Source organism: Haliotis asinina, chromosome 12 (genome assembly GCF_037392515.1).
Source record: "Haliotis asinina isolate JCU_RB_2024 chromosome 12, JCU_Hal_asi_v2, whole genome shotgun sequence".
NCBI lineage: Eukaryota > Metazoa > Mollusca > Gastropoda > Lepetellida > Haliotidae > Haliotis > Haliotis asinina.
The window spans coordinates 46678087-46698129 of record NC_090291.1 but is presented as its reverse complement, the minus strand read 5'-3'; the positions used below and the strand labels follow the sequence as shown (position 1 = coordinate 46698129).

The following is a 20043-nucleotide window of genomic DNA, read 5'->3' as shown; positions in this document are numbered from 1 at the left end:
ATCCATCAAAGGTATATATAAATATTAATCAGATATTTAATCTCAGCTTTTTGTGAACAAACTAGTAAAACTATCAAGGACATGATCTTGTTGCAGCCGGAATCGTACAATCAACTGCACGTTTCATGTGAGTTTCAGTGTACATTCAAAACTCAGCCACAACCGAGACATCCTAGGATCTATTTTTGTCCACTAATAGTAGTAAGAATCAGATGTTTTTTAGCATCTCTTGAATGGTATATTTATTCAAATTAGAGGACCTTTAAATGGAAGACCTGTCTTCTGACAGTACTTACACTGCGAAGGAAAGTTCTACTGCCACATGACATACTGGTTGTATGAGAGAAGGCATGCAAACGTCAAGTCATTAGTGTTGTGATATTGCCACTTGTTTCTGTAATGAATGAAGAGTGTAATTTGAAATGATATTTTAGCATTTTGACCTTAGACTCAAACAAAGGTATGGTGGTGTACAGTATCATAATTGAATGGAAATAGATACTTGAGCCAAATGATGATTACAGATGAGTCAATGAGGTCAAATGTACAACAGGTGCTTTGTTGGTCAGTTCTAGGTCAGTCTCTTGGGGCATTTCAAGGTATTGCAACAACACTGATGCTTGTATCTGTTTTGTTTTGTTTTTTTGGCCACCTAAAGTATCTGACTTGAATATGGCAGCCTGTAGACAATCATATCTAGATCAAGAACCCGTTTCACAAGTTTTTATAATGCTACAACTGCCACTTCAAACCTACTTATGACCACCTATAGTAGTTTTGTGACACTCAGCCCAGGCAATCTGTACTGTGATCATCTGCTACTAACATCAGCACTCAAAGGAAATGCTGCACAGCAACATAGTGCCTTTAATGATTTTGTGGCAAAACAGTTTTTTGAAGCCTCCCCAGTTTCCTTATAGCTGTCCCAAATCATGAATTCTCGTCCAGGGAGACCAAATGATTGAAATCATGAGCATCAGCTCCCTCCAAAAGGATACAGTGGTAGCAGATAAATACATTTCTATCTTGTTTTTCAACAAGCTGAGACCCATGAAAGTCTGGATTATAGAATATTGGTCCAGGTTCCCAATTGCACAGATCAATTCTCATGCTCTTGATCATTGCATTGTCTGGTCCAGATTCGATTATTTACAGACCACCACCATTTAGCTGGAATATTGCTGAGTGCGGCATAAAACTAAACTCAGTTAACAAGCTGAACAACTTGGTACCTATTCCAAATGATTCCTTCACATGTTGTACCAGTATGGGAAGTTGAACTCTGGTCTTTAACATGACCAGCCAATGTTTCCACTAAGTACACAACCACCCTGACCTATTAGGAAGATCTGGAGACTTATAACATAACAGCTTCATCGCATGTGGGTTTGCCTCAAAGGGCAAATAGTTCCACAGGTTCCAAATTCTCAAAGGGCCATTTGTAAGTATAGAGAGCTGTCTCGGCACAATGCTGACATATAGCTGACATATTATGTAAAGCTAAACTCACTCTCTCAGCACAATGGGTTTCCTATTTACCAAGCTGAACTTTACAAACAGTTCAAGGCAATTGAGCCACGAATCACAGATTTCTTACTCAGTAGGCAGCATTAGCGAAGGACTTGACTGTTCAGTCCACACTCATCTGACTTCAGATCTCAAGTGGAATCCAGTCTACCCTTCACACTGTCATAAAGTTCCAGATCCTTGGCTGTGACTTTAAAACAGTGCCATGTGAATATTCTAAACTCAGTAACCAATTTACACGTCCATTTGTAATTCCAGATATTATTCAGAGGGAAACTAAATATTGTATGAATATACATTTGTCCTACAGAATAGCCAGTTGAAATATTGAAACAAGGACTCTTTTAATTGCCATTCTAGTGGTTCAAGGATAGATGAGGGATGAGGATTAGTTTATGGATATACAACTTCCTTATTGTGTATGCAACTTCTTTATTCTGTAGAGGCAGCGATTCAACATACATCTAAGGTGGTTGTCTACGAAGTGATTTCATCCTTCACTGAAACAATGTTCAAGTAGAAGATTTATTCCAGTGCTGAATTTGTTTTCTAAAAAAGTGTCGGCCATGTTGTTTGATATTTATAACTTCTGAATGTCTGTATTTTTTCTGTTCATTTTGTTGTATTTATGCAAAGACTGGTAAAAATGCCTGTGCAAGACTTTATGAGAATAGTGTCACTTAGCAGACAGTTATTCATCATTATTGCAGGAACAAAGGCAACTATAAACCCCAGCATTTCAAACCATTTGTTTCAGGTATCTGGTGGTCTTTCTTGTGACAACTTTCTGGACTTATCACAGTGCATTCCTGTCATTATTGATATTCACATGCAAATAAATTTGAATTTAATTATCAAAACTATAATGAGCATTCTTCAAAACATAAAGCTTGAATGTGAAATGAAAGAAGGATGTAACTTACCAAGTTGCACACATACACATATATCCACTTGTCACAACCGCTGAAGATTTGACCTTTTAGCTATTAGAAGTTGTCATACTACTTCAGACAGATGTATTGTGATGTATTCCTGCGTGTAGCTTTGATGCTTTAGAAGACATATAGTCAGTAGGATCTAAGTATGGACATACATCAATATGTTGTATGCTGTCTTTGCACGCGTTCCACCTCCCTGTCCATAACTGGACACATTAAATGACCAAGCCATTCCACAGGTGATGTGTGATGTCACCCTGATCACCCCTTGGGGTTAATCATTGCTTGGTCCAGAATGTATGGACTCTCTTATGTCTGGACTAGTCCATTATCATGATGAGGGATGAAGGTCATTCCAGACTTGACAGTTATGTTATCAGAGCGTAATTTGTTTCAAGTTTTATTTGTGCCAATCAGTGATTTGGATTTGATGTGTCAACTTAAACAGGTTGGCGTCTGATGCCAGTTCAGAGTTCAGAGTTAGTGACTCAAGAATTCTGACAGAAACCTGAAGTATGCATAATGAATATTGAATAGGTGTTGCCTTTCTCCCAGGAAAAAATCTCAAGGAGAATGGTAACGCCTTGTCATCTCTGGAGGTGACAATGTATATTGATAAGTTTCTAAAATGATAGAAGTTAGGTAACATTCAAGGTCAATTCACCAATATGTGGAGAGTCGCAAATAGAACTGGTGAAAAGGACTGTTCAGTTAAGTTTGATATTGTCAAATGCAGCCTCTTCACTGAAAATTACTTTGTGTGAAGATTAAAGTGGCATTAAGAGACTGAGTGATTGCTAAGGATCTGCTAAGGCAGATTGCTAACCTCAACACTCTCAGCTGACTGGTATCCTGACATCATCAAGATAGGTGGAGGGGGATCTCTTGGGGATGGGTTGGGGCAGGACATCAAGGTGGTTGGAAGGGGATCATCAAGATTTGGGAAGGGTGGTGGTGGGTACAATTCATGGCAGTTTAGTGGCATAAGGCATAAGTGGATGACCTCCTGAGGGTAACTCAATACTCAAGTTTGGGGTTGGATTTGTAAGTGACATCACTGAGTGATTTAGGAGGGATTGAAAGCTGCTTGATATTCCTCCCTATGAAGCACTCTGGTTCAATCATTACTGAATCCTCAAGGACAAATTCTTTTTTAAGAGCCATTGAAAATGTTTTGTACTGCTTGAGTGAATACAGTTTGCTTGTTATTTCAAACAAGAACATGAGATAATGGTGTTGGGGATTGATTGGAACTGTTACATCGTCTTACTGAGTAATGTACAGAACAGTCATTAGCATCAGCTTGATTTTGATTCATGTATAATGATACCGTCACTCAGTGATTCTAACAACACACGTGTCAGCTGAAGCTAAAGCATGTGTAACGTCTGTGTTGTGGGGTAATATGTGTTTATACTTCTTCACCCTGACATTCGTAGTTTGACGTCTTGTGCGTCAGTATTACCCATCATGCATTAGCCCTGCTAAAAGCATCCTCAGATGTCATCTGATAATCTAGTTCTTTTTTAACATTGGGAACTTGTGCAATCCTAGATGAGGTCCTCAACAGAATTTGTGGGTTCAAGTTGACAGTTGTCAGGCTAATAGGATGCATGCACACAAGGGATTGTCAGGTTGATTTTGTCAAGATAAATAGCTGTTGTAGATCCTGCAGTTTCAATATCAGTATCAGAATCAGAACTGGCTATGCTTCACAAACAGCAGATTATCAATTCTGCTTCATGCAACATTATAGGGCATGAGATTAGCCATGAAAATAAAGCAAGGTGAACACTTCCTAATGACTTTAATGGTGTATTACTGTGAAGTATTTTATGTCTTTTTGGATTTGTTAGAAGATAGTTTATTAGCAGATAAGAGTAAGTCGTCAGCAACACATGCTTGTTGTAAGATGTTGTTATTGAGATTGAGTGGTCTATTGGGTCCTAGTCAAAAAAGCCACATGGCAAAAGGGCTGCATCAAAAAGTTAAAAGGGCCTCAGACCCCTAGTAAAAATGGTTTCATTTTTAAAAAAATGTCTTTCAGTACAAGGTTACACATCAAAACAAAGTATACTTTATACGTACTAGTTAATTCAGTAATAAGATATTTTTTGAATATTTGAAAGAAAATTATAACATTATTTACAGACCGTCAGCATGTAGTTCGAATATTGGTAATTATGGTGTTGAACAACAAACAAACGTAGATTTCAGATACCGAGCTCTTTTACCGTCTGATGTTTAAACCCTTGATGTTTTTTTTTGTTTTTTGTTTTGTTTTTTTGTGTGTGTTAGTTTGGAATATTGAAAGTCCAGATAAAGAGAACGATTTCTCTCTGGTGGTTCCTTTGCATTCATTTCAGGAATATTATTCATCGTAAATGGTGAATGATTGATCCACTCAGATAACCTGATTTGTTTAACCTGCATGACTTTGCAATAATCAACTGATTTCAACATTGATGAAAGGAGACAGAAAATAATTTTGATGGATCACATATTAATGAACTGAAAAGGTTCAGACAGTCCCCAGCTATTGATGTAGCCATCTCCAAGTCCCACAGAGATACTTTTAGTCAGTGGGCTCTACAATATTGATACCATGGTATCACCAGTTGAAGATATATGCAGGGAAACGTTCAGCGATGAACAAATGTCTTCTCTTTTTCAATATCTGACATAACTTGGGCCTTCTTTCTGCAGACAGGATGAAGAGGCATTGATACAGAGTTGTTGGGGAGGGAAGACTTTACAGACTTGAATAAACATGAATTGAGCTTTTAGAGAAGAAATATTTATCATACTGCTTTCATTTGTTTCTTATGGGTTTGAAATGAATACTTTTTGAGCAACATGATTTTTTCACACCACACACACAACTGGAATAGATGTAGAAAATGTAGGGGCTGTGGTTCTAGGTGTAGAAAAACATAGGGTTCAAGGTGTAGAAAGCATGGGGGCTGTGGTTCTATTGTTACTGATAAATTGTGTGTGATGCTGTGAAAATTGATTGGCTTACTTTTTTGTTCAAATAGGACAAATTGTTATGGATAACAACTTCTTTAATGTGCGTGAGTGCGATGTTTCAATACAGGTTCTTGTGGCGTTGTCAAGCAGGAGTGATGCATGAACTGGAGGACATGTATATATATACTAATTATAATAATAAAGAAGTTGTTATCCATAACAATTTGTCCTATTTGTACACCTCAACTTCTAAAATCCCACTCTAACAAGTTACTTTTTGGTGTGTAAATGTTCCTTGAACCAAACAAAAAGGCTGATACTTGATTAGTTGATAATGGAATAGATGGCTCTTGTGTTAAATTGCTGCACTTTACAGTTTTGCTGATTTTGCATTTTTGTCAAAAGTGTTTTGCTATTTGCCAGACCATTTTATTTCTTGCTTTACAAATCCGCCTGCCACTTTTAAAATCCTAATGTTTTTATTTATCAAAATGTAAACTTTTAAGAAAAACTGTTTAGATTGTTTTTTGGGCACATATACACTTCAGAAAATGCCAGATGTGAAATAAAATATTCAGAAGGAATATTACCTTGATTGGGGATTATTTTTCTTTTTTTCATCCAGCCTTTATGTTCTCTGAGGACAGAACTCAGTAAAACAAAAAATGAAATTGGTCTGGCTTTATGATGAAATAACACAGTTTCTGACATGTTTATGTATATGAGTGTACTTCATAATATTAATGTTTTGTGTTGCCTTACCTGTTTTTTTCTTAAGGGTAGAACAATCAGGGTTCAAGTAATCTTTCAAAGTTTTTGGGAACACATGTGGAAGACTGTAAATAATAATCTCCAATGGACAAATCAGTGATAAAAATTATATTTAATACTGTTACTGAATTACCCTATGTTACCACGATTTAGGTGAACACAGGACCCTTCTTGTGTGTGTAATTGGTGCAACATCAGTTAGAATATGCTCCCTGTATTCATTAACAGTGAGTGGGATTAGTTTTATGCCAATTTTTAGCAATATTCCAGCAAGGAAACGTTGGGGGACTCAAGAAATGGACATATTGTACGCATGTGGGAAGCAAACCAAGTCTTTAGGGTGATGAGCGAACGCTAAATTACGCACTGGGCTACCCAGCTGCCGTGATTCATTAAAACATACTCACAATCATCCTCATAATACAGTGCAAAAATCATGGGATGGACTCTACTGTTAGTACAGATCAGGATGAGAATACAGTGTGAAAATCATGGGATGGACTCTGCTGTTAGTACAGATCAGGATGAGAATACAGTGTGAAAATCATGGGATGTTAGTACAGATTTCTGTACACTTCTTCATTTTAATTAACGTATGTTCAGTGTTGATTCAAACATATGGTGCAATATGTTTTCAGGGTAATAACGCAAAAGGTGAACATGTAAGTTATTGCGTATCAGTAAATTATCAAAACTGTAATCCCATAATTAAATATTGTCTCCCCTCATAAATTTACTGTCAGAATGTTCTGTTGTCTGCTGGTTTCCAATGCAGTGAACATTTTGGGTCTCCCCATAGCACGAGGAGAAGTAACATACCATGTTTTGGGGTTACTCCTTATAGCGCGGGATCACTACCTTCGTATGGAAACCCAGGTGATGAATTCTTTTTCATGGAAATCAGTAAATACAATGTGTCATTTAATAAAAAGTCAAGCAAACTGGTTATTTTTTTCTTGATTCTGTGAATGGTTTTTTTTTAGAACTGTTAAAAATAAACATATTTACAGGTAAGTTATTTGATCATATGTGCACATTCAGTTTTCTTGTCTGCATGGCACGATAAACGGTGTTTACAGGTGACACTGTCATCTCACTGTACTCAAGAAATTACGGGAAAAAGAAATGCCCCGAAAACATGATACAGCACGATATGACACATCACCTATCATGTAGAGACAAATTCTGTTATAGTCTAAAGAATTTTCTCTTCACTGTTCTCCTCCAATGGATACAGGTTAAAAAAAACATAGGGAAAAGGGTTTTCTTTTTAAAAAAATTGAGTTTTTTCAAGCATCAAATAATTTATTTCTGTCATGGAACAGACAAGAAAAGAAATGATTTACAGATTCTGCTAACTTTAAAATATTGAAAAGTGGTGAAAAACGTAAATCCAGAAAACTCTATTGTTTTTGTATTGCTGCATGGAACCTGTTTCTTGTCACTACCTGAGCATAATTTTTTGAAAGAATTCTTCTTATTAAGACCAACATTTTTGCTAAATGTTAGATTTGTGATCAACAGTGTTACTATCGATCAAATTATGTGGTTTAGCAACCACTGACGAGCTTCTGCAACTACCACCGTCAAACAAGAATTGAATTCAGATGTCTCCTGGCTTGCAAGTGCAGCTTTGTTGATCTAGACAACATTGCTGAGTGAGTGAGGTTAGTTTTATGCCTCAATCCGCAAGATTCCAGCTATATGGCGGTGGTCTGTAAATAACCGAGTCAGGACCAAACAATCCAGTGATCAGCAGCATGAGCATTGATCTGTGCAGTTGGGAACCGATGACATGTTAACCAAGTCAGCAAGCCTGGCCTACCGATCCCGTTAGTTGCCTCTTGCAATAAGCATGGATTACTGAGGGCCAGTATTCTATGATGAACCCTCACAGAGCAACGTCCACAAATTGGGTAGCTCTTTGAGTCAAGTTGATCAATCACAAACTTTTCAGACCCATTTTCTAGTTCACCTTAACCAACAGTCAGTGTTATTTCTGTCTACCTGCCCTTTGTTAACAGTATTTGTCTCTATAGCTAACTTCCAGACTTCCTGTCAGACTTTAAACATGGCCAGTAGCCATACTGAAGTACCATATTTGTATTACTCTGTTTTTTTTTAAGTATTTACGGTGCTTATCAAGTGTGTAGTGTATGGAGTAGCTCATACAAATCGCATATTTGGGCATTTGATCAAGCTTCCACCTCTGAAATTTATACGTTCAGCTTTTTTCTGGTGTTTCTATATTTTCAATGTCTGAAACTACAAGGCCTTTCATTTGCAGCTGTGTCTGAGTGGAATAAGTTACCAAAATACATTAAAGACTGTGACACTTTCTCTCTGTTCAAATTCAGACTCAAAACATATCTATATAAACAAGCATTCTTTGATGAGTCAAGTCAGTGAACCCTTGGACTGTGCGCTTAGACCATGAAATATTCATGGAGTCTTGCGCAATATAAATGAACTGTTGTTATTAATATTATTATCATTGTAGCATGTATGTAGCCTTGTATGATTGATTCCAGCTTTAGGCATCAGTATTTCTTCCACAGAGCATTCCTAAAATTGCAACCTGTTGAAAGCAGGGATCTTTATTTTTTTTTTATGATTAAAAATATTTAGAAGATTTATTGGATTCAATCAATGGTGATGGGATATTATTGAATGTTTTGAGAGTGCATCACCATTTGCACTTACAACTGTATTCATTTGGAATGCAGTCACTTTTGACAGATGATTGGTGTATTACATGTAATTTGCCTGTATACGATTTTCATTTTAAAACAAACAACCAGAAACAAACACTAACAAATGTGTGATGCAAGATGAGTGTCAAAAGTAATTTACGAAGTGATTTCTTGACCTTCTTGAAAAAACGTCAAAATAAAGAATAAGGGACCCCATGCATGAGTATGGGGCTACTGCATTGTGCACGTACATATCATGTGTTGTGTTTAGGGGTGGTAATAGAGGGAAATGGTGGTGCATTCATAAGATGTCTGTCCTTGAAACATTTGTTAACGTTGACACTTCCTATCCAAATTGAAAGTTCATTATCCCCTTCTTATTTTTGAAGAGTATAGTTTATCAAATGCTTACAAATGTCTTAGCTGCTGTTAGCTACAGAGTCTTGCGACTATTATTTGCTTACCAGCTGTTTAGTGTCAGCTGACAAAAACATTCAGTTTGTGTAAAATGCATGAAGATGTTTGTTTCGGTCTGTGTAGTGCAATGAACGAAGGCACATGCTTTTTAATGTGTTGATTGTGTGCTGTATCAGTTACCTGTATAACAATATACATGTGTTTTTTTCAGTGAGTGTGGTTTTCTATGTTAGTTGTGACATTTGTCATTATAATTCACACCAGTGCTTGAAACAAGTTGAGCAATGAAAACAGTGCTGAAAACCCACCTGTTCAGTAAAGTTTTTAAAAACACCTACAGTAATTGACAATTATGACAACAATGGTGTCAACGGGGTACCTGAGAATCTGCATGATTGAAACTATTCATTGTAATATTTACCTGTAATTTCCTGTTGCAAACAAGTATGGTCGTTATTCAGCCTTTTTCAGTTACCCCGGTAACTGATTTCACTCTTTGGTTTAAGAATTCAACCAACTGCAGAAAAATGCCATTGTGGAAAAATAATATAAGATATAAGAATAGATTAATTATTAACAAAAATAATTCTGTGCCTGACTGTTCATGTGTAATGATTTAGAAAAATATAGAAATACAATATTAATAAGTATCTGCTCCTGAATAATCACATGATTTGTATGTAATCTTTTGAATCAGTAAGGTAAATCCAAATTCAGTCATTCATTGTTGTTAAGAAAAGTTTTGTCACAGGATATTTCTGTAAATAAAAGCTGCAAAGATCTGTCTCTATCTACAGTATAAAAGGACATGCTACAAAACATTTTCAACACTGATAACAAAATCTGAACAGGGACAAACCTTTTCCATAACTTTCAAACAATATCAAAGAAAAGATATAAAAATGTAAATATGATAATTCAAAGTAAAAGAACTCAATGAATTTTCATAACATGTTAGGAAATACCTCAAAATACTTTCTGTGAACATAATATGGTAATACAAGCCACAATATCCTTTCCATTTGTATTGAAAACAATAAAGCAACGAAATACTTTCAATATTCATAAAAAAGTGAGAGTGATGTATCAACCCTTTCATGGCTGATAGGCAGGATGATTTCACAGTTTCAACTGTATCATAAGCAGGTATTTGTGGTGAGACCACATGTGTGCTTCATCGAAACTATTAGAAAGTCCTTGAAAGAACTCTCTGTGACCAACGTTGCCTAACGAAGCCTGCAGTCGGCCCATGGTTTAGCTGATTCCTTTGTTATTCTGGAAATATACATTTACTGGACTGTTGTAGGTATTTGACATGGTACTGGTCTCCATCAGATTATGCAGTCTCATGATTGCTGGTGAGACACCAGAAAAGGGCTTTACACTTTATACCCATGTGGGAATCGAACCCTGGTCATCAGCATGACACACAAAGACTGTAAACACTAGGCTACTCCACCACCCCAGTTGGTTCTTTTCAGGTGGTGTAGCCCTGCACGTATATTGGCAAGTGCAGCCTTAAACATCCATGGAATAACAGTGACAGAACCCTTGCTACATCTATAGGAAACAACACTGAGCCTTGAGGCTTCATTTAAAGACGATAAACCAGGAATATTTCATCTGAAAACCATTCCCACATCTTACCATAGTTTAAAATAATTTTTGTTCTCGATACATTGTTGTCACTGAAATATGTATTTTGATTATGTTCATAGAACAATGCTGGACTTGGAATCAGTAATGACTGGCTTACCATAAAATTCCGAACTTATTTAGAAACAATCATTAGTTTTTCCGACAAATATTTATGCAGGTGAATACACGATGTGTTTCTTGCTGCTCAGTGAAGGACAGATGTGCGTGCTGCATATGTGGAGAGCCCACTAAAGCACACTGTATCACAATACACAGTGCAGCAACAGCGTGAACTCTCTACAGCATCACTGACCCGAGTTCGCTTATCTGCAGTAACATGTAGCAGTCATGCACAGAAATACATCATCCACACAGGACTTGATATTTTTAACAGCCGTTCATTTCCATATAGCATTTCTTGAGTTGATGGAGGGCAAGATTGGAAATGTGATTAAAGCACTACATGAGATTAAACATGGACATAGGGTGTTTTGTTAAGCACAGAGAGATGTAAAGTTGTATTGTTGTTTCAGACCTAAGGATATAAACTTATATTTTTGTTCCCAGGAGGATATAAAGTTGTATTTGTGTTCTTGGTAGGATTTAAACTTATATTGTTTATCTCAGGAAGATATAAAGTTGTATTATTGTTCTTGGTAGGATTTAAACTTATATTGTTTATCTCAGGAAGATATAAAGTTGTATTGTTGTTCTTGGTAGGATTTAAACTTATATTGTTTATCTCAGGAAGATATAAAGTTGTATTATTGTTCTTGGTAGGATTTAAACTTATATTGTTTATCTCAGGAAGATATAAAGTTGTATTATTGTTCTTGGTAGGATTTAAACTTATATTGTTTATCTCAGGAAGATATAAAGTTGTATTGTTGTTCTTGGTAGGATTTAAACTTATATTGTTTATCTCAGGAGAATATAAAGTTGTATTATTGTTCTTGGTAGGATTTAAACTTATATTGTTTATCTCAGGAAGATATAAAGTTGTATTATTGTTCTTGGTAGGATTTAAACTTATATTGTTTATCTCAGGAGAATATAAAGTTGTTCATGGGAGGATATATAATTACAGTGTTGTTCCACGGAGGCTGTAAACTCATATTGTTATATTCATGGAAGGATATAAATATATATTGCTGTTCCAATGACAGAGAAATGTATTCTAGTATATATGTGGATACAAATTTATGGCATTGTTCCCATGAACCCATGAAGGTCCCGGGGTAGAATAGGCCTTGAGCACACCCATGCTTGTCGTAAGAGGCAACTAATGGGATCGGGTGGTCAGGCTCGCTGACTTGGTTGACACATATCATTGGTTCCCAATTGCGCAGATCGATGCTCATGTTGTTGGTCACTGGATTGTCTGGTCCAGACTGGATTTTTTACAGACTGCTGCCATATAGCTGGAATATTGCTGAGTGTGGCGTAAAACTAAACTCACTTACTCACTCACTCACTCATGAAAGTAATAGTGTTGTTCATAGGAGGATATATGCTTACATTTTTCAGTTTGTAAACAGTCATAACCACTGGTAGCCAGCTGCCATTTCAGAGAGATATGTAATGCCATGCTAAGCTATAAAGTCACAATAGCCTGCAAAGGTTTATTATTCAATCTGTTTGTAGCAATATATCATAGAAAATATAGATTGATATCATCAGGGTCGTATCTCATATGGAAGCCAGATGGTTAATTTAATTTTTTTTGTTCAGCACATTTGATTTTATTCTATTATTATGAGCCATCATCCTTGATAATTAAATAACAATTGGAAAAATGCTCCTTTTAGTGGAATTTTCAGGCAAAATTAGACTTAACGGGGATCAGATTAGTACAGTGTGTTACCTTGGTGATTTAAGACAGCAATGCATAAGGTCTCTGGTAGAAGTCTGGCTCAAATATTTATAGGCTGTATTCATGAATCTGAAATACTGCTGAGTTGTGTAAAACTGTAGTCACTCACGAATACATATACATCTGAGAGGAAGGTCACCCTGAGATATGGCAGAAGTCCTAAGTCTGCTCGACTGATGCCAAATCACCACCGTGACACTAACAGAGCTGAGTCGGTGACGACTGCAAGGTTCAAATTAGAAGATACACTATGCTGTCAGCCCAAACCATACACTTCTAAGTTAAAACTGAAGAGTCTGTGGTATGGATAAATCTCTTTTACTGATAGCAATGCCACTTACTGCTTTTAGAAGACTGTGAGTTAATACAGGAGATCTTATGTTTTGTTGGCTTGGATTGTGAGAGGATCTACAGTATGGTTTATTTGACTGAAGACTCCACCCATCAGTCTGTCGTGCTTGCTAATGATTATAGTATAGGTCAGTGGTATAGCCATCCATCATGATGGCCGTAATTGCGATTAGTATGAGTTAGGTTGACGTGATTTCTTGAAGTTTGTGTTCCTTCGTTGTCATTTGTATAATTGTATGTTTCATTATAATGAATGGCTAAAGGAAAAGAGTCGCCATTTACTTGAGACTAGACTCTGATGTAACATAGTGGATCTATATTTTATAGTCCTCGGGGAATCCAGATAGAATAGGTCTGCAGATCTCATGAAACCAACTGATGAAGAACAGAAAGCTACAATATGCAAGAGGCCAAGGTGTAGCCTAGTGGTTAAAGTGCCCGTTTATCAAGCTGAAAACCCAGGTTCCATTCTCCACATGGGTACAGTGTGTAAAGCCCAATACTGATATTCTTTGCCATGATATTGCTAAAAGCAGCATAAAATATGCCTGACTGATTGACTTAGGACCCTTGCTCCCTGTTCTTTGGCATGACAAGTCAATGCTTTCGGAACTTGGCCACCTGACAGCATGAGTGTCTAACACATAGCTGATGTTCCTTAAAGGGTGTCTTTGATACTCATATTGTCATTGAACCATCAAGGGTTCCTGTGGTACTGAGGGCGTGAAAGACTCGTTAAGATCCTGACAAGAATTGGTCCTCAGCAACCCATGATTGTCCTAAAAGGCAGCTAACCGGATTGGGTAGTCAGGTTCGCTGACTTGGTTGACACATGTTGTATTCTAACTATGTAGAACAGTACTCATGCTGTTGGTCACTGGATTGTTTGTTCTAGAATTGATTATTTACTGACTGCAGCCAGTCGTTAAACAAAAATCAACACAAACCAAACCTGAATCATAGTTCTGCAATAATTGTACGTCTATGTTGAAGCATTTAAGTTACGATCATCTTTGCCTTTTGTGACATGGGCCGCAAGGCTTTTATGCAGCTGAAAGTGTCCCTTTGGTATTCAAATGGTCCTTAGGCACTAATTCTCCAATAAGGGTCCATGTGATTTAATGGTAAATGGGCAGGCTATTTCTACTGCTGAAGGACCTCTGTGATACTTACTTGCTCTAGCACATATTCTTCTTTAAGGGTCCCTTTGAAACTTAGTTGGTCAACAAGATTATACTGCATGAAGTGTTTCTGTTCAGTGTCCTTTTTAGGCATAAATGCCTTTTGTAATTATGCTCCTTTGAGTGTTTCTTTGTTACCTGAAAGGTCACGGAACATTAAGTGGCGTTCATTGGTGGTACATTACTATTGAAGTAACTCACAAGAGCATCAGTGGAAATATTACTTCAAACAGGTTTAAATGCCAGTTAAAGTATTAAAAGGGAGTTTACCAGGTATAAAAAATAACTTTTTATTCAGTACTGTTCGTATTTTTTACAATATTTTCAGCTGGAAAGGGTTAAATTCTTCTGAAAGAGTGAGTCATTAAAACAATGATATTTCCAAACTGGTTTGGATGGAAAAGACAGTTTGTGTTTTGACAGTGAAATTAAATGCTACTTTAGAAATGCTCAGTTGCATGTATAGGAGTAATCATTCCATTACAGTTTGCACGAATGTAGCAGGGTGCTGGATAGATCTGCCATGGTAGTATGTGGATTCTGGTATTTGTATGGGCAAACTGACAGCCTCCAGATGAGAGAGTTGTAGTATGGAACTTCTTGTGTCTGGCATGTCGAGTGGGTACCTGCTGCCAAGTGTTGTAGTACCAAGGTGCAGCTATGTGCTGTCTCAGCAATTTGATATGTTACTTATTTATATATTAAACAGTTTTTTCATAAATTACTGCACCAAAAGAAGCAGCTGTGAAAATAACTTGAAAATGCAATCTTTGTTAGTTAGAGATTAGACCTCTTTTGAAAGCTCATGTTGACTCAAGCACACATGATGCTTTCCTATCTTGAAAAGCTTATGAGCTAGATGTTGATTGGCATACTACTATAATGAAAACTAGTTGTGTTAATTTAACACTGAAGATAACATCTGATGAAAACATAAGCTTATGAGCTAGATGTTGATTGGCATACTACTATAATGAAAACTAGTTGTGTTAATTTAACACTGAAGATAACATCTGATGAAAGTTTTGAAGATTAGTTGGTTGTTAGAACAGTCAAAACCTGTATTATGGCAGCTAGCAGTGTTTTAGAGGAAGTATGCAGTCAACAATGTTGTAGTAAAGAACCAGTTGTAATCTTAAATGTTATGCGTGAGTTACTTCTTGGCATTTTTTGAGTAAACCTAGATTATTTGCTTACTTAGATAGAGCAACCAGTTAAAACTCATAGTTCTAGGACAAAATAAGCACCAGAATGAACCTGAACATTAACTGATTTCCTTTAATGGTCTTACAATCAAATGGTCTTACAATCAAATAAACAATCAACTGATATTTCCTTGTGCAATCTTATCCTAATTTGTTTTACTCTCGGTGTCTACAACTACAATTTAGCATCATTGCGCCACTGTGGTCACAAGGGTGAAAAAGAACTGGTTCTGTGATCAATGAGAAAAAGAGCAACTCAAGTGCAACTTGCTTTTCAGAAAGAATGCCAAGAGTAAAATGGACTTGTTTGACTGAACAACTGGTCTGCTTGAACTCTTGGTTAGGATCTGCAATATATTCAAATGTGATCTATCACTTTGGCTTTCTGTTATTCATACTGAGGTTCTGTTCCCAACGTTAGAGTCATCCAGCTGAGATAGTTTCATGTGTGTAGTGGTAGATATGCACTTAGGAATTGTGTAAATGTCAATGTCATTACATCTTGGTTTGGTTCTTTTTTTCAGCCTGTTCATTATCATATATTAAATCACATCTCCAATCCACTGTTAAGCTCACCTGGAACAAATGTCCAGCTCATTGTTACGCTTACCAGAAGCAAAGATCATGTTACATGGAAAACCCCAGCCATGGATATGTGAGTAGACTGTATGATATTATAGTACTCCATGAGGAAATGGGGGTAGCCTAACTTTGAAGCATTCTCTCATCCGAAGACCCAGGTTTAGTTCCCCACATGGGTACAGTATATGACACCCATGTTTGGTGTCCTGCAATATTGCTGGAATATTGCTGAAAGCAGCATAAAACCAAAGTTACTTATCAGGAAACAGTGAAAGAACATGGTAGGAACACTGAAATCCAGTTACGATACTTGCTTTTTCCAAAAGGGTAAATAAGTCCTGCTCTACTGGCGTTAACACCTGCCCATCGCACAACTTCCATAAAATGTATGTTACCTGACTCCACTCAGGTAAGTGATCTGTCCGTGCAGACAAAGTGGTCTGAATGTTTGACATGAGACGTCACGAGCTTTGGTGTCATGTTGCTGTGTGGGCTTAAACATTATGGCGTGATGTTTGCTTTTTTACGTTTACACTTTTTACATGTCAAAAGTCACAAAGTAAACACAGCATTTTGACAAGCCCAGCAGTGTTAATGATGGAAACATGACCACAAGATCTTATGTGAGACACGATACCATTGTAGTCATTTTACTTAGTAATTTGAGCAGTTCCTAAGCAGTCAGTATGTAGTCACATAATGCTTCTCTCCTTCTTATGAATTGGAGAAGTATAATCTACACATATGTGTGTGTCGTTTTCTCTCTCTCTTTCTCTCTGACACACACACACACACACACACACACACACACACACACACACACATCATATTGGTAAGGTTTGTTTAAGCTATACCCAAGTTTACATATTTTAGATATTTTGGGACTCTCAAAATTATAGACACGATAACGTGAAGGAAAACATGTTTCAGGAAGAAAGAGATGTCAGTTTCATCTTGGCATTGCAGCCACCGTCAAATACTGTGGGGCAGATGGAATAAATAAATCATAGTGACACCCATATTCCTCTGATGACAAGTGTAGTGGGATTGTGCAACCAGGGTATTGATCCACAATACAGTGTCATGTACACACGTTATTGGTCATTAATATAGTGTATAACAGCTTGTGCTTACCTGGATTATCAAGGCGTAGATCATACATAATCCACAACACCCTTCAACGGACAAGGCTTACTGAATCTGATGTCTTAGATGAGACAGCAAACATGGACTGACAGTGGAAAACACTCTCAGAAAGTTTGAAACTTTTGAGACAATAGGAATTCATTGAAAACGTAGTTGTAACTGTTCCATCAGATGTTCCACTTTCGCTTGTTGGTTATTATGTACAGTGCATTTGTCAAGTCCTTTTTTATACTTTGTGGTGACAACACAGTGTCATTATCTTCATTAGAAATCAATTTGCTCTTGCAAATCTTAACATGCCAACCAAAACGATCTGTCACAGTGTGTTCACTTTTCATACAGTCCATGCGTCTGCCACCACAGTCACTCTGATCATTTGTAGTACTTCACGACTGTCTCCACTGCAGTGTACTACACTGCACGACTGCTCCCAGTACTACACGTCTGCAAACAAGTGTTGCAGTGCAGTTCCACTGAACACATGTGTTGTTGAGTGTAGCAGCTGAAGGTGCCACTGAGTGATAACCACTCATAACACTGCTTGTTCCCATTGGACCAGGCACAGATAGGCTGTGGTGTAAAATGTGCTTCCTTCTTCGGTGTCCGGACTGTTAGAAGGCAGGTCCAGTGGCGGTAAACCTGGTGCCAAATCTAATCCTGCATCTGACAGTGCATTAAGATCTGTCAGTGAATAGACAGGAATACAGAAAAATACCTCGTATTTTGTTCTGCAGCAGTAGTAATTTTTGTTTTACATTAACTTGATGATGTAACAAGTGTATTGTTTTGATTTAACATATTATACGTACATATGATTCCTACATCATCATTGTCATGAGTTAGCTGTGAAAGAGTCAGGGAAGTATGTATTTTATGAAGGTAAAATAGATTTTTATCCCATGCTGGTCAATCAGTGTGGAGTCTATGGAAATAACATGGCTTGTATCAATGTAGCCTGTAGATGATGGCTGTGTAGTAGATGTAAGTAAGCCTGATAATTACAGTTTGGCCATGTCATGGACAGGGGAGTGATCTTTAGAGGAAACTGTTGAGAGAAGGTGTTTCAGACTTGATAGAATATAACCTGGTACCAATCTTGGATCTGAAGGAACAGTGTTTCAGATGGGTGCCTCTTGGGACAAATTACATGGACGGATGTTTCTGATTAGATCTATAGGGACAGTGTTTCATATAGGCGGAAGGTGCCTCCTTTGTAACAGCTGTGGTAGAAATGTTGCATTCATATCCTTAAGGTTCAACGTTTTCAAGGTCTTTGGGTAGACAAGATAGAAAGTTCTAGTATGGCCATCTAAAGACCAGCCAATACGCCTCTTTAATCTCACATCTCGGCCCAAACGTAACTCTTAAGGGTGGGCTACTCTATAGTGGGTTCGATAAGAGTTATGTTGTAATAGAAGACTATCAGCTAGTAACACCAGTGGTTAATGGTGGGAGTACCAGAAAGGTTTGAAAGTTCGAGCATTTTGCCACCATTTCTGTCGAGGTGAACGAAAAGTTTCTACAAAAATATCACTATGATGAATTTATGATGCATGCATAATTTACATTAAAGGTCACATGCAACCAAAAAATCAAACATAATTAAAACACATTTATCACTTATTCATGACATATAATATACATTTCTGCTTTTAAAAAAGCAAATAAACGCAATTATAAGCGTAAAATCGCGATTCAAAAGTGCAATATTTTGTACTTGGGCTTACTTCCCCCGAAACGAAGCCCTCGGGAGACCGAACCCAGTCACAGATGGTGGATATGCACTCAAGTGTAACAACGGCTTCCGATTGGCTGTTTCATTTGCTGATATGCTGAGGGTTCATTGTGTGTACAGAAAGATGATCTTTTTGATTGGCATTTTAGAAGTATAGCCAGTCACTAGAAAGTAAGATTCTTTATGGATAACAACTTCTTTTTGTGTGCTTGTTGCGTCGTTTCAGTATGGATTCATATACTGTTGTCAAACAAAATCATATACACGAAAAGAAGTCGTTATCCATTAAGAACGTATATAGAGATGTTGGGTTTGGAAAATACATGTTCTCTGAATTTGTGCTCGATCCAATAAAAATCATGTCAGTAGAGATGGTAAACTACTGCGTGGCTGGAATCTGTCATTCGTCCAAGTACAAAGCAGGACTTAAAACTGACAAGAGTTTGCACCAGTTTCCTTCAGATCCAGTCATCCGAAAAAATGAATGTAGTTTGTTTGCAACCCACAGACATAAAAACATGTCATGTGTATCACACGTGCCTAATTACATAATGTGGCAGACACGGGACTCGGGTGCACGAGTCATAAATCAACTTATTTTCTTTATGTCGTATTGTCTGATAGGTGTTAAGTTCAAATTGCACGTGGTCAATGATTGAAGCTGTGTATTGCATGTTGTCTTTAGCAGACAGGCAGACAGACATATAGGTGTAAATAAACCAGACACTGAGCTTTCTCTGTGACAGTGACTGCTTACCACAATCAACAAGTTGTTTTACGTAACGAGTAGATTATTTACTTGTTTGTGTACACAACCAAGATTAGACTCCTGCTCATGACCTCAGACGCTGGGCATGCATGCTGTTTCAAGCTCCGCGAACCTATTCACTGTGCATGCGTCATGGACGCAGCGCAGCACAGCTGTTGAAACCAGTTTTCCCCCCAGCGCTGGGGGGAATTTAGTGAAACGTTTGAACTCCGATTTCGCGGGCTTTTTTTTCATCGCGTTTTTTTCA

At 37.3% G+C, this 20043-nt stretch overlaps 2 protein-coding genes across 3 annotated transcripts in view; one reads left to right on the top strand and one right to left on the bottom strand.

Moving 5' to 3' along the window:
* Nucleotides 1-20043, top strand: part of LOC137258996 (RAB11-binding protein RELCH homolog) — a 166973-nt gene that overhangs the window by 71172 nt on the left and 75758 nt on the right. The gene's annotated exons all lie outside the window — the stretch shown is intronic.
* The window catches only part of LOC137258995 (galanin receptor 2a-like), a 53647-nt gene that overhangs the window by 18944 nt on the left and 14660 nt on the right, over nucleotides 1-20043 (bottom strand). Inside the window, exon 1 of one of the 2 annotated variants that reach the window (XM_067796696.1) lies at nucleotides 17281-17740. The exons of the other annotated variant lie outside the window; for it this stretch is intronic. Coding sequence (XP_067652797.1) covers nucleotides 17281-17308 — 28 coding nt within the window. The 5' untranslated portion in view covers nucleotides 17309-17740. Of the gene's footprint in view, nucleotides 1-17280; nucleotides 17741-20043 lie in introns of those variants that run through there. 2 annotated transcript variants of the gene reach the window in all.